Here is a 15192-nt window from a genome sequence, read left to right on the forward strand (position 1 = left end):
TAGTGCCATCGCGAAGATTGACGCACTGTCAAACGAGACAATTCCTCCTTTTTTTCTTCTTCCTCTTCTTTTTCTGCTTCGCTTTTTTACTTACTTTTTTTTGCACGTCGTGCTTGCGCGGAAAAAGAGGCGCTGCTACATGCCTCGCAGCACCGCACAGCAGCAGCAGCAGCAGCAGATGCTTTGTCGAGGTGCTGCTGCGCTTCTCTTTTCTTCCCTCGCCTCCTCCTCCTCCTTCTTCTTCTTCACTTTCTATACCGGTATTAGGATGACTGAAGCGTGAAATGGACGTGCGGAGTCGAAACGCGAGTGAAATGACAGCCCGAGAGCGGCGGCGAGCGCGAATGTACGTATACGAGCGTACCGAGAGCTCGACTTTTGTATATAGTGTACTGCACATTATGACCCGACTGCGTCGACGAAAACTTATCAACGGAATTTATCGCGACGTAAATACTTGCTTAAAATGTATTTATTCTCGCTAATCACGATGTAACTTTAAATAATTTCATGACTGTCAGAAAAATATTTTCATTCTAACATCTCTCCGTATTATACAGGCACTTCCCGTCTTAATCTTTTTAACCTTCGACTACAAAGTATCAGTTTTACATGATCATTCAATCATTCAAGCGGAGATATTCAAACGTTCTATACGTATAAAATAGTAGACAAATAGTTCACATGGGATATCGTGTGCGGCAATAAGGGTTGAGTATGTGTGTCAAGAGTAGAGAGGGAACTTCGACTACGATTCCGATTTGCGACGCGTGAGCGCAACAATTGAAAATTAATCTCGATCTAGCATCAGTCAATAGCGGCCACGGCGTATATGAGCTGCTCTTCTTTCTCGTACTACACAAACTACTGTAGTACGAAGCTGTGCGCCGAGGTGCCAAATTGAGCCTAGTCAAGTTCGAATAGCTCCAAGGTAATTATTAAAACTTTTTGCTTAAAGAATTCGAATAATTTCTTTGTTTATTAGCTAATTTAAACGTTTACATTATCGAGATGGAATTTTCAATTAATTACTCTAATAATCTAATGAAGTTTAGTCTTGACTAAGATTATTGCATAACCTTAGATGCGCAACCGCTAGAAAATAAATAAATTAATGATAAGATTATAGCAAATCAATAAATGATAATATTTGCCTCATACCTCGAAATATATAAAACAAATGATAACTACTTTGTTAATTAGTTAGCAATTCAATTTTAAAACGAATTAACCATCAATCAATTTTTTGTTTATTAATTCTAAACAGGTTTTGAAACACTGAACGAGCATTTCTCGCTGTACATGTTGGTTTTTCTGGCTGATGAATCGATCATTATGTTGAAGATATTGATTGCAATTTTTTGTATCCTCATCGGTATTATCAAACATGGTAATTGCAAGCTCAATGAAGCCGACAACGTCGATAGCTACAGTATTTTTCCGGAAAAGTTTCTCTTTGGCACGGCGATGTCTTCCTATCAAGTCGAAGGCGCTTGGAATGTAGACGGTGAGCAAAATTTCTGATTATAATTGACGATTTAATTTATATGAGCATCATCTTCAGGTAAAAGCGAAAGCAATTGGGATCACTTCACTCACAAGTATCCTGAAAAGATAATCGACAAGTCGAATGGCGACGTGTCGTGTGATTTTTATCATAAGTACAAGGAAGACATTCAAATGATCAAAGAGGCCGGTGTACGTGTATTTCTTTCCTTTTGATGAATAAGTGATCAATGCATTATTTTATCACTGACGATTTGATTCAACAGTTCCATCACTTTCGCTTCTCTCTGAGCTGGCCGCGTCTGCTGCCCACCGGCTACACCGACAACGTCAATCAAAAAGCCGTCGATTACTATCACGACATCCTCGACGAGCTGGAAATCAACAACATCATTCCCTTCGTCACGATCTACCACTGGGACCATCCCCAAGTGCTCGAGGATCAGGGCGGATGGCTGAACGAGAGTATGATTGACGCCTTCGCGGATTATGCCCGCTTTGTTTTTGAAGAGTTTGGCCCTAGGGTGAGGGTATTCACGACGTTCAACGAGCCCAACGTCTACTGCTTGGCGGCCTACGGTACCGGAGCTTACGCGCCTGGATTGAAGCAGTTGGGACGCGGCGAGTACCGGTGCATGCACAATCAGCTGAAAGCTCACGCGCTGGCCTATCACGCGTACGATAAAAAGTATCGAGAGAAGCAAGGCGGCCAGATCGGCATCGTCTACGGCTGCAGCTACTTTTATAATAAAAACAAGGACGACAATCTGTCGGACAAGATCGCCTGGGAGTTCGAGTGCGGCTGGGGCGTCAATCCGATTTTTTCCAGTTCCGGCGATTATCCGGAACTGATGAAGCAGATCGTCGCCAAGAGAAGCGAGGAGAGCGGCTTGAACGAGTCTAGATTGCCGTCGTTCACCAGGGAGTGGATCTCGAAGATAAGGTTTAGATTCAATTATGATATAATCTAATCATTTAATTTAGAAATATTCACGAATCGTTGCAAAACATGTTGTTTTCTGATCAGAGGCTCGTCGGATTACTTTGGACTGAATCATTACACGTCGAAACTAGTGGAGCACGATGACAGCGACGAATCCGATCAAAAGCTTCGCCTGTCGTACGATCCAAAATGGTTGGATTCTGAAAGCACGTGGTTAAAAGTAAGGTTTTGTATTTGTAGCGTTGAATCTGCCAATTGTCTGATCATATCCAAATTACTCAGATCGTGCCTTTTGGCATCGGCGACGCGTTGAGAAAAATCAAGACCAAGTACAACAATCCACCGGTTTATATTACCGAAAATGGCATCTCCGATTCGAACAGTACCAGTGACCAATTGAGAATTCACTACTTCAATACGTACTTCAGAGAGATCATCACCGCTATCAAGAGAGATAGATGCGATGTCAGGGCTCATACAGCATGGAGCTTCTTGGATAGCTTCGAATGGGAGACCGGATATACGTACGCTAACTAATGATGAATTTTTATTAGGAATAGATATTGATATTTTTTCGTTCTTTTCCTCAGGGCTCATTTCGGTTTGGTGGAAGTAGATTTTAAGGACAAAGATCGCAAGAGAACACCGAAACGATCGTTGGCGTGGTTGAAGAAGGTCATTGAGAATCATAAGCTTCAGAATGCGTTTTAATGTAAATGTAAAAAAAAATATTTATTATTTTCAAGTTTTTAGTAAAATGTATCATAAATATAATTATGACGTAAAAACATAAAAAAATTGAAGCTCGGACGATTGTCGAGTAACTTCGATTTTTTTGATATTTACATGGCCAATTATTATTACCATTCGATAGTCAAAAAAAATTATATTATGATACACTTTAAACTATTTTTTAGATGATTAATCTTCGTTAATACAAATTTAAATATAAGTTGTCAATTGTAGGGAAAACTGATTGTTACATCATATTGTTGACAATATTACAATTTTTGTTGTTAAAGAATAAAAAGTTACGTATAAGTCTTAGTTACATTATATTTATAACATATTAACTAACTATGATTTTATTGACCTTCGGGTCACATCAGAATTTTTGATAGCCTAATTTTCAAAGGTCTAAACTGTGCGCTTAGCTAAAATAGCACCTTCACCTCTCATGTACTTTCGTGTACGTAATAATCGTTTTTTCAATTTATAAAAATTGTGAAATCTTAAAACTAAATATGAAATGTTTCGTAAACATCACAAAAACTCGAATGATAAAATAATTTACAAATTAGCATTCATTGCATTTACAATACTAATCCAATCATGATTCAGATCGATGCATTAAGACGTCTTAACAATAGATAAAATTAAAAAACCGTTGGATTAGTATTGCAAGTAAAAATTAATATAATCTATCCATATCATAGTAGATTATCATACAATTTTCTTGATAATCAATCGTTCGTAATTAAACAATACATTCAAACATAAGACGTACAACTGTGTACATCGCAGAATCACAGCGTCCAGTATAAGTACGACCATGACATACAAACACTGTCTTCAAAATTCGATCAATTTTTCGTGATGAAATGATATTTAACAATTTTAACAACAAATCACCGTACGATTCACGCGTGATTTTTTTTATAACAACTTAACAAAAATAAATAACAATTAAAACATTGCGCAATGCGCAACAATAACAAATAAGCACAGAGCAAAGAGCGCACAGCGAACGACCAATTCGATTCTGTCCAGAATTTCGATCAAGCTTCTCGTCGAGCCGTCCGACGCTCTCTTCACGAACTTCTTGTTCAACGAGCTGTCCTCCAGCGTACGCAATTGCACTGCGTAAGGGTGCCGAAGGGCTCCCGCGTCTTCTCCGTGGATCAACCAGTGATTCGGGTCGGCCGCCGCGACCAAATGGCACGGCTCGACATCGTCGCTCAGCAACGCGTGGACTCGGATCATGCTGTCGCGATTTCTTCGCGCGCACGCCGCGTAAAAAAGTGCAGCCCTCATGGCGAATTGTGATTCCGTGACGACGATCGACGACGACGGTGCGTGCGTGGGACTTTCTCGAATTAGGTTTATACGTTCTTGTTGCGGTCGAGCTTTTCGCGCGCTTTGAGCGACTGCTAAGTGAAATAACGATCGCGTATAATGCGCGATGTGCTGTCGTCGCGCGCGCGCGATCTGTTATCGCAGGCTGTATGTAATAGACGTCGTCTACAGCTGATCGACGGTCGATGACCCAAACGACTCTAATACATTTTTCAATATTCCATGTAAACACATGGAAACTTTTCGTTGCATAAATTATGTTGCGTCTGTAGTAAATGATATGTGGATAAAAAAAATGTTGGATAAGCGTTGAAGTTATATAAATGAAGTACGTTGTAACAGAAGTTTTTATTCGATTTTTTTATGATCTTTGCTTTACTCCCTTGATTGCTAAAGGTTTAAATCAAAAAAATGTGCAATTAAAATACTCCTCATTTATACGTTATTACTGTTTGTTTACCGAGTATTTTTAAACTCATCGTTAATTTAAGTAAAATATTTACTTATATTACAAATAATTACGTAACAATCATTTAAAAGATGATACTAATGCCCTCGATAATGAGTATCAACTTGCAAACGTCCAAGAGTGTGTCAGTAGATAAAAGAAAGAAAAATACGAATTATGCATAGATTCAAGATTCGCGCACTGCTCTACATAAAGTATTTTTGCCAACTATCAGTCGTCTTTCTATACTCAGCTTAGCTACGTCTAAATTATTCACTGCCATGAACTGTGACATAAAATTATTCAAATGCAGTTTTTTCATCGGATTAACTCTCTTATTTTTGGTAATTTGACATTATTATTGAACCCAATATCGAATCAATACTAAACATGTAATTGTGCTTTTTCATTCTTTCATGAACGAAGGTACAACATATTACTGCAACTAATTGTTCCATTGAAGTGAGTAAAAAATAAAATATTATTAGTCCATATATTAAAATTAAAGACGGAGACCGCAGCTAATCGTTAATTTTATTTAGGTCAGTCAGATACAACCATCAGTAGCTTTGAGTGCAGATGACAATAAAGAATACACGATAATTCAAATTCCAGGTTTTATTCAAAAAGCTACCGTTGTCAAGTGCAAGTACGGATTGTTTTCAATATTGTTTCATAATTTGTTATAAACATTAAAAAAACCATACTTTTTCAGCCCGAAAGAATCTTGTGAAGAAGGAGGATCTTGTGAGCAGAATTATAAACTTCATCAATTTTTGAGTTTACCCGCTGATAAAAGAGTTTTTGAAATAGATGATCTTAAACTTCGATTTTTTAATTTACCATACCAATGTAAATCTTGCAAAAAAGCTGATCAACAAAGCTAACGTAAAAAACAAATAAACCAATGCTAAATAAACGTTAATGAAGCAAAATATTAATTTACATATTCTTTTACGTTATCTCATTGAGCGAATAAATAAAAATCAAGGTAAATTATTGTTCAAGAAAGTTAAACGATCAATTAAATTGTCTTGTACGTATAAGTGAACAAATTTGTAATTTTCTCGTGAGCTCAAGGCAACATATCTTTAATAGAGCTGTATGTCTCAGTTTATTTGATACGATAATGATTCATAAGCACGCGATATGCAACGCTGAACTATGCTGAAAGTGCATCGCAATTAAGTACAAACAAAATATCATAAATTTAACATATTTTATTAGTACGTAAATTATTTCTTTTTTAGTTATAGAATCAAGAACCATCAAAGTATTATCACAAAAATATTATAACCGATTACATAATTTTTTTTCAAACTTGACAGGAAAATAATTTCTGATATTTGTATACTTTAAAAAGGTTGAAATGGGTCTTGTTTACTTTGTGTGACAATGTGGGCAATGTTTTTGCTATTTCTTTATAATTTATGAATTATAATTTTTCTAATTAATATTTTCGACCCATAATAATCAAAATAGTATCACACATGCAAGACATACCGAAAATTTAAACAAGAAAGTCAACTTAAAATTCATATCTACGGCATTCTTTAGAAAATAGCTCGGGTTTCCAGTAAAAGTTTTTGCCACGTTTTACTTACTTCGAAATCGTTTTAAAAAAAAGAAACATTTTTAAATCATTATGAATCATCATTTACACCAACCATATGCAAAACTATTTTAGAAATATAAACCAAATGGGTAGTTCTTTAATTTTTCTTCGTGATATAACCCCCACTTTCAAAATAAAAACATAACATATCAAATGCTCCAAAACTACCCACGCCATTTCTTTGGGCATTGTTAAAAATAGTATATTTTGTAACAAGTGCGCGAAGCAGTTGACTCATCCAAGAGTTGTTTTCACTCGAGCGTAGCGAGGGTGCAAAGACTCTTGGGTGAGTCAACTTCCTCGCGGACTAGTTGCAAAATATACTATTTTAACTCTGCTTGCGAGAAACTAGAGTTTTCTGACGCTTTAAGGTTAGAAAACCCGTGTTTCGCGCACGCAGTGTTAAAAAAAGAGATTGGAGAATACTTACCAAAGACTTTGACGCGACCACCATGACATACTATGATTACTATGACAGAATGAAATCGATTAGTTAGGGAAATAAAAAAATTTTTTATTAAAAAAATGAATATCTAAAAATCAAAAAAGAATTATTTTATAGTTTTAAATATCATTGCAAGTTAGCTTTTCGTTAATGATCCTACTCCATTATTTTCTCAGGATTTGAATTGCTTAATTAATGTTTTTTTATTTCAATAAATAATAACCTCAAAGGGTAAATGAAAAAATGGAAATCTTCTGTAAAATAAATCCAAAATTTATTGTTATAAAAATATAGAACTAAGAATTAAACTTCTTAATGAAAATATACATAATTTGAATTTTAAAAAAGTCAATATTTAACAAATAATAGAATTATAATAATCGAGTCATGTTAATTACTTCTACAAGAAACTTTTCATTGTATTTACAGTTCATAATTATATTAATAAGTTAGTAATATTTCATACTAAACTATAACTTTTGAGACATTTCATTGTACATTTTTTCTTCGGCGTAATACTGTAACATTCCACGTCTTCTTCTACTTTCATGTTTAAATTACATTCATCATCGACTTTCATCCATAATCCATTTTCTTCATCATAATACAGGTTGAAAGCAGTTTTAAAAACATCAACAAATTCGTTCCCATTTTTCACTTTTAAACCTCGAGAAAATGACGCAATGCCGACTTGATTTTGAGTCAAAACTTCAGCATACTTCGTCATTTTTCCTTGCTCATCGAAGAAAAGATTATAAAAATTTATGAAATTTTTAGAGGCATTTGATCCGGACTTTTTCAGTACTGAAAAAATGTCTGTTAAAGTCAAGCCGATTCCAAACAAAGCTTTCAAATGGATTGATTCTTCTGGGTTTACCGCACTCTTGAACACACATTTGTACATATCCATAAAGGATTTTCTCACCATTTTTGAAACACCAATGAAAATTTCGTGAATAGTATCAAAATCAACATCATAATTTTCTAATACTAACAAATGTTTTTTTTTTGCTACCGTCTGGATTGAACCACAAACTGAATAAACTTACTATTAGAGAGATAATTTTTCCTTGAGTACTACGAATAATTTTTGTAACACTTCTAATTGTGGCAGGATTATTGAGATAATTTGTAATGTATAAGCTCGGATTTCCTTCATGGTCAAAAAATAGTTTGTATAGTGAATTAAAGATTGAACTAATAAGTTTAGTACATGATCGTAGCAAACCCTTTGAATGTAATATTTGCCACAAATCATTTGGACGACAATACCATCTCCAAATTCACATAAATAGAGTACATAATCGGAGCAAACCCTTTGAATGTGATATTTGTCACAAATCATTTGGATACAAGAGTCACCTCAATCGTCACTTAAACAAAGTTCATAATCGGTAGCAAACCCTTTGAATGTGCGATTTGTCACAAATCATTTGGATACACGACTGGCCTCAATAAGCACATAACATCAGTACATGATCGTAGCAAACCCGTCGAATGTGAAATTTGTCAAAAATCATTTGGAAATAGGAGTAAACTCAAGAGGCACATTAAAACAGTACATGATCATAGCAAAAGATGAGCGTAAGATTTGTTCCGAGCGTAAGACATTTAGATACAATAAAGACTTTTATACTCACTCGAGGACGCCATATAATCTTGGAAAATTTTTCACGCGAATGTCCTTAAATTTTTTAAAGATCAATAAAATATTACAAACTGTTAGTAAACTTTGTTGAATTCGTTCTTTCAAATATTGCAATAGAACTGATCTTTTGATATTTTAACTGTCAACCGATCGTTTTCTTTAATATCTTTTTCCCTATTGGTACACAAGTAAAAGTTCCTGTCTTTGAAGCAGTAATTATTCTTTAACATCGCTTAACAACCTCTACAACTGATTTTCGTACATGTGGAAAAAAATACAATTTTCGATAAAAAAGATTTGCAAACAGTGACAATTCAGCCTACCCAATGCAAAATATAATGTGAAACTAACAATGCAAAGATATTATTTTGGAATTATAGCGCATACAGAGCTCATATGTAACTAAAAACAACGAATCTTTGATAGAAAAGTAACTCTCTAAATCTTGATCGCAATTTAGACAAAGCGCAATAAAGACAAATAATATAATCAAGACCCATCCAATGCGTGCTGCACGACCATAACTTTCTTTTACTTCCAAAAATAATAATTTTTTGTGGATTCATAACGTATACCATCGATATATTCTACATACATCTGCATAATTCTAAGAGAGGAATATTTTTTTTATTATCTCGTTGTTTACATATTTTTCTATTGCAGATTTCGGTAGTCAAAATATTTTCTTTGTACCAAGCATCACTTTAACAATTTAAATGAAAATCTGACACAGACCTATTTTTATTACCGTGCTCACATCGATATATTCAATGACAAAAGATTTCTTTCATCGGTGTTTTGTAATTGTTATATTGTGTAAATTTTATTTTTAATTGTATTATTAATTAAAACTGTACAAAATTAATGCATAAAAACAGCATTATAAAATCAAGTAAGTTAATAGCTATTCTTTGAACATTTAAATGTTTTGCATTTTGTAAAGTAATGAATTATTGTTATAAGTACGTTGCTAATCGTAAAATATGCTAACCACGATCAAATTGTACTGAAATTTGCTTCAACAAAATTACATGCATACGATGAAATTGAATTTTAATTTGCTATACAATTATTTTCTCCACGCTCAGCTTGATAAAACATACTGTTAATTTGGTATAGTTAAAAGTTTAAAAGTATTATCCCAGATTTGTATTTACAGAGATATTTCACCAAACAATGCCGCTGCATGTTTGTGATAAAGAATACATATATATTTATATCCCACATTTAAGACAAATAGAATTCCTGAGTTTCTAGGATTTTATTTTTCAATAATTTTCATATTATTAAATGAAGGGTTGACGATGAGAGCAAATGAAAAAGCGCTTTCGTGTGTAAATATTTTTAAACGGCTTATCTTGACATGCTAATTTTACTATTATTTCCATTTGAACGATTTTATGATTTTTACGTGTTTGTAGAAAATCACGATCTATAATGTCTTCAAATATGTCTTTAATGTGTATAATGTCTTTAATGTGTTTCAAAAATTTGTCGAACTGAAAATTAACAGACTATTCTTCAAATGAATTTCATTTAATACTATACTCATTCGACAATGAATAAGTTGATTCTCTTTGTTTTATTAAATGCATTCATAATACAGGGCATTAAATCTAAAATAATTTATAGTAAGTCACTGAATAGAAATAAAATTTCGAACTAATATTCCATAATCGAGAAAAATTGATTTACATTTTAGATCCTTACATATCAAATGATCAAATAAACGATTTACTAAACCAAGTAACAGCAAAACACGAACATGAAACCTCAGAAAAAAAATTAGAAGGTAACAATATAAGTTATTTCTATAAATATACTGGTAAAAGATAATGTATAAAAATAATAAGTATTGGGTGATAAATTTTAGAACTGGATTGCGCATATTGGCTTTTGCAAAATATTGTGAATATTCGTAAAAAGATAGCTGAAGGAAAAAATCGTGGTGATATACCAGATTATGAAGAACCAGAGCTTCAGAGTCCAACTGAATATTTACCTAATGAACTCGTTACTCTTACGCCAGTTCCACAGGAAGAAAAACCAGAACCTCAAACCGAAAATGTACCAATTGAAGTTGTAACTCCTTCTCCAATATCAGAGGAAGCAGAACCAGAACCGCAAACTGAAAATGTACCTATTGAAATTGTAACTCCTACACCAACACCTCAGAGTCCAACTAAAAACGTACCAATTAAAGTCGTAACTCCTACACCAATACAGGACGAAGAAGAACTAGAACCTCAAACAGAAAATGTACCTATTGAAGTTGTATCGCCTACTCCAACACTAGAGGAAGAAGAAACAAAACCACAAACTGAAAATGTACCTATTGAAGTGGTAACTCCTACACCAACACCAAAGGAAAAAGATCCAGAACCTCAAACCGAAAACATACCTATTGAAGTAGTATCTCCTACGCCAGAACCACAAACTGAAAATGTACCTATTGAAGTGGTAACTCCTACACCAACACCCGAGGAAGAAGAATCAGAACCTCAAACCGAAAATGTACCTATTGATGTTGTACCGCCTACTCCAACACTGGAGGAAGACGAAACAGAACCACAAACTGAAAATGTACCTATTGAAGTGGTAACTCCTACACCAACACCAGAGGAAGAAGAAACAGAACCACAAACTGAAAATGTACCTATTGAAGTGGTAACTCCTACACCAACACCAGAGGAAGAAAAACCAGAGCCTCAAACCGAAAATGTACCTATTGAAGTTGTTTCGCCTACTCCAACACTAGAGGAAAAAGAACTAGAACCTCAAACCGAAAACATACCTATTGAAGTAGTATCTCCTACGCCTGAACCACAAATTGAAAATGTACCTATTAAAGTGGTAACTCCTACACCAACACCAGAGGTGGAAGAACCAGAACCTCAAACCGAAAATGTACCTATTGAAGTTGTATCGCCTACTCCAACACTAGAGGAAGAAGAAACAGAACCACAAACTGAAAATGTACCTATTGAAGTGGTAACTCCTACACCAACACCAGAGGAAGAAGAATCAGATCCTCAAACCGAAAATGTACCTATTGAAGTTGTATCGCCTACTCCAACACTAGAGGAAGAAGAACCAGAACCTCAAACCGAAAACGTACCGATTGAAGTAGTATCTCCTACGCCACCACCAAAGAAAGAAGAACCAGAACCTCAAACCGACAATGTGCCTATTGAAGTGGTAACATCTGCACCAGAACCTTATACTGAAAATGTACCTATTCAAGTTTTTACTACTACGCCAGTACCAAATAAGAAAACTACTCGTTCACCATCGAGTGACAGGAATCCAGGTTCTAGAACTTCAACAACTTCTTCTCCAGCAAGAAATACATTGATTCTAATATCGACAATTCAAGATATTGGGAACTGCGTTGGATCTTGTCCTAAGTTCAATGGTTGCAATTCAGTTTATTTAGCTCACCGTAATTGTGAAAAATTTTGTCAATGTTCTAATGGTCGTCCGATTGTGATGGATTGTCCTGCAAAACTGCATTTTAATATTAGACTTAATGTGTGCGATTATCCCAGAAGAGCTGGTTGTCCAGAGATTAAAACTATACCCCCTACAAATAACTGTAGATCGTCACCAAAAGTTACTACTAGAACACCTAAATATCAGGGAATTTCCATCATTCGTCAATCCGAACGTTTAGAAACACCACATAATTACAACTTTAAGGTGTCTACAGAACAAGACTCTGATTATTGTAAAGGATATTGTCCCAGAATTGATGGTTACAATTCGGTATATTTACCTCATGTCAATTGCAGAAAATTCTGTCAATGTTTCATAGGTCACGCGGTCGTATTTGATTGTCCGGGTAATTTACATTTCAATACCAAGCTAAATGTTTGTGATTGGCCTCAAAATGCTGGATGTACGGGAGTGCAAAATCCGAATAATCAATTCTCTGTAGAATCGAATATTAGTTTGAAACCGTTAGTCGTGGTCAAAGACTCAAATTCACCAAAATATTGTCAGGGAACGTGCTCACAATTTGTCATTTACAGTTCCACGTATATGCCAAACGCATTCTGTAATAGATTTTGCCAGTGTGCTAACGGTCGTCCCCACGTGTTTGAATGTCCTCAGCATTTACATTTCAATCCTAAGCTTAACGTGTGTGATTGGCCTCACAACGCTCAATGTACTGGTATTGGTGGACTTGGTAAAAAATGGTATTTATGAAAGTTGAATAATATTGACGTAATACGAAAGAAATATATCTAATATGAGTTAAACTAAAAACAAATATTTCAATAATTTTTAAAATCTAGTAATTTACAATGAAACAGTCTATAATAAGATATAATTAAAACGTAAATAAAAATAATTGTTTAAAAAACTCTGAAAACAATTTAATGAATATTTTCCTTATACTCCATTCAGCATAATGTCACAGTCATAACTATAAGCATTTATCATCGATATTGATAAAAAACAAATTTTTTTGCAATAGTTTATAATAAAAAGTGAGTATATAGTTTTGTATATCCCTAGGTAAAATTATTTGATTATGTCAAACGTGCTGTCACCGCCACCAATTCTACATACTTATATTACACCTTAATAGCCAGCTAATGCGATGCTAATTTCACTACGGTACTAAACAATAATGATAAGGATTTAAAGGCATCTTTATTGATTAAATATTATTACAGCTTACTTGAAAAAATTTTTCGACAAGATAAGTCTTTAAATTGTAGATTCGTAAGTACGAGTTTTTCGGAAATTTCACGTTCAGTCAGCCATTAGTATTCGCCACAGGAGAAAACTTGACGTTCACCGTAATCATGATTTCATCTTATTCGTCAATAATTTTTGTTCTAGCTTTTAATTTCATTCTCATGAATATCGTTGCTGGGCAATTAGGTAAGTAACATTGCAACAAATAATTCACATAAAAACCCACGAAGAAAAAATAGTAAATTTAAAAAAATCAGAGTGTTAATGTTATACTTTAATGATGTAATTAATCTTAAAATAGTTAATAAAAACTCAATTTATAGTATTTTTTTCAATTTCAGGGGGAGTAGTCAATGGGGTGTTAGGTGGAGGGGGAAGCAAAAAAAGTAGTTCATCAAGTAGTAGTGCGGGTAATTAAATCATTATAATTTGAATAAATAATGTGATTTTTTTCTTCTAACTGAATTTTTATCATAAAATAGTAGGTGGTCTTTTAGGAGGAGGGAGTAGTAAAGGCGAAAGTCAAGGTAAATATTTTATTCATAGACTTTTAATAAACAGTTAAAATATAGATATTCATACTAAAATTTTTCCATAGGTTTAGTTGGGGGTCTTATTGGAAACAGCGAAGGTGGACAAGGTAAAAAAATTAAACAATAAATATTTTAGTAATTATTGAACATTAAAACAAGGAACATGAAAGCTGTTTATTTAAGGTGTTGTCGGCGGTCTACTTGGAGGAAATGGAGGAAATCAAGGTTAAATAATAAAATAACACTAACTTTAAGTTTTATAAAAAATTTATTAAGAATTATGAAAAATTGAATTATGAAAATTTGGATATCAGGTGTAGTTGGGGGTCTTCTTGGAAATAGCGAAGGTGGACAAGGTAAAAAATTGAACAGTTAAAATTCTACTAATTATTTAATAGCAGAACAAGGAACATGAAAACTGTTTATTTAAGGTGTCGTTGGCGGTCTTCTTGGAAATAATGGAGGAGGTAAAAATCCTATTCCATCAACGAGAACTGTTATTTGAAAAATACATATTGCTTATTTTAGCTGTCGGTGGTCTTCTTGGAAATGAAAAAAAAAGTTCCAAAAAAAGTAGGAAAAGTCAGTGACATTAATTACTATAATTCTTTTTAAATATCGCGTTTACTCAGACATAAAATTTGATTTATATAACAGACAGTTTGTTGACATCGCTCGGACTCACTGGAAAAGGTGACTCAGGTGTAGTGAAAGATCTTCTACCAATAGGCGAGGACCCAACCAACAGCCTTGTAGGGAGCTTGACCAAAGGTTCCATACAAAGTGTAGCAGAAGGTCTTGGAGAAGGTCTAGTGAAAGGAACTGTAAAGGGTGGCTTAAAAGGGGTAAATCTTTTATTTTTTAAACATGTATGATGAATCTGTACTTAATTAATTTCAATTTTTAGCTTACCGGTGGGTTACCCTTAGTAAATGGCTTGTTAGGTTGAAGAGATGGAAATGCATTCATAAATGATACTTTAGAATGGGAAGTATTTTTGACTTTTTTTGTAATAATTAATTATTATTAACAAAATAAATGATAATACTGCATAACAAGATTTTTTATTGTCGTTGAAATATAACGATATTTACCTTAGAAAAATTAATAACGGTAATAATTAAAACATTTAATGTAAGATTAAATTTTTAAATGCGTCTTAAAATTATGATTATAAATTTTCGTAATGATTTTAGTGAGATAAGGAAATAATGTGTAATTTTAATTATAGTGACAAAGCCTTGAATGATAAATATCGTAACAAATTTTGT

At 33.8% G+C, this 15192-nt stretch overlaps 3 protein-coding genes and 2 long non-coding RNA genes across 6 annotated transcripts; all 5 read left to right on the forward strand.

Annotated features, from left to right (window-relative positions):
• The first annotated feature begins 785 nt into the window (after positions 1-785).
• On the forward strand, positions 786-3236 carry LOC106656913 (cytosolic beta-glucosidase-like). Of its 2 annotated transcripts, XM_014378097.2 has the most exons (7): positions 786-931; positions 1268-1507; positions 1565-1698; positions 1773-2449; positions 2534-2669; positions 2732-2973; positions 3040-3236. In XM_014378097.2, exons 2-7 carry the CDS (start codon positions 1303-1305, stop codon positions 3158-3160), a joined length of 1515 nt encoding a protein of 504 aa, XP_014233583.1. In that variant the 5' UTR covers positions 786-931; positions 1268-1302; the 3' UTR covers positions 3161-3236. The 2 variants fall into 2 exon arrangements, with proteins under 2 accessions (XP_014233583.1, XP_014233582.1); XM_014378096.2 differs by lacking the exon at positions 786-931 and having other exon boundaries at positions 1209-1507.
• A 1941-nt stretch (positions 3237-5177) lies between these two features.
• Positions 5178-5902, forward strand: LOC106657033. The gene is made up of 4 exons (XM_014378280.2): positions 5178-5317; positions 5400-5435; positions 5516-5622; positions 5689-5902. Exons 1-4 carry the CDS (start codon positions 5255-5257, stop codon positions 5858-5860), a joined length of 378 nt encoding a protein of 125 aa, XP_014233766.1. The 5' UTR covers positions 5178-5254; the 3' UTR covers positions 5861-5902.
• Positions 5903-10247: 4345 nt separating this feature from the next.
• LOC106656803 lies at positions 10248-10867 on the forward strand. The gene is made up of 3 exons (XR_002763652.1): positions 10248-10312; positions 10384-10473; positions 10555-10867. It is a non-coding gene; the product is annotated as an uncharacterized LOC106656803 (long non-coding RNA).
• A 43-nt stretch (positions 10868-10910) lies between these two features.
• On the forward strand, positions 10911-12895 carry LOC111693232 (cell surface glycoprotein 1-like; the record flags this gene model as incomplete). The annotated part of the gene is made up of 2 exons (XM_023463002.1): positions 10911-12634; positions 12671-12895. Coding segments are annotated over 2 exons (1944 nt in total), but the record flags the coding sequence as incomplete, so codon positions are not given.
• A 1091-nt stretch (positions 12896-13986) lies between these two features.
• LOC106657048 lies at positions 13987-14275 on the forward strand. The gene is made up of 3 exons (XR_001339502.1): positions 13987-14028; positions 14105-14146; positions 14236-14275. It is a non-coding gene; the product is annotated as an uncharacterized LOC106657048 (long non-coding RNA).
• The last annotated feature ends 917 nt before the right edge of the window (positions 14276-15192 follow it).

This window comes from Trichogramma pretiosum, unplaced genomic scaffold (genome assembly GCF_000599845.2).
Source record: "Trichogramma pretiosum strain Unisexual culture from Peru unplaced genomic scaffold, Tpre_2.0 scaffold14, whole genome shotgun sequence".
Taxonomy (NCBI): domain Eukaryota; kingdom Metazoa; phylum Arthropoda; class Insecta; order Hymenoptera; family Trichogrammatidae; genus Trichogramma; species Trichogramma pretiosum.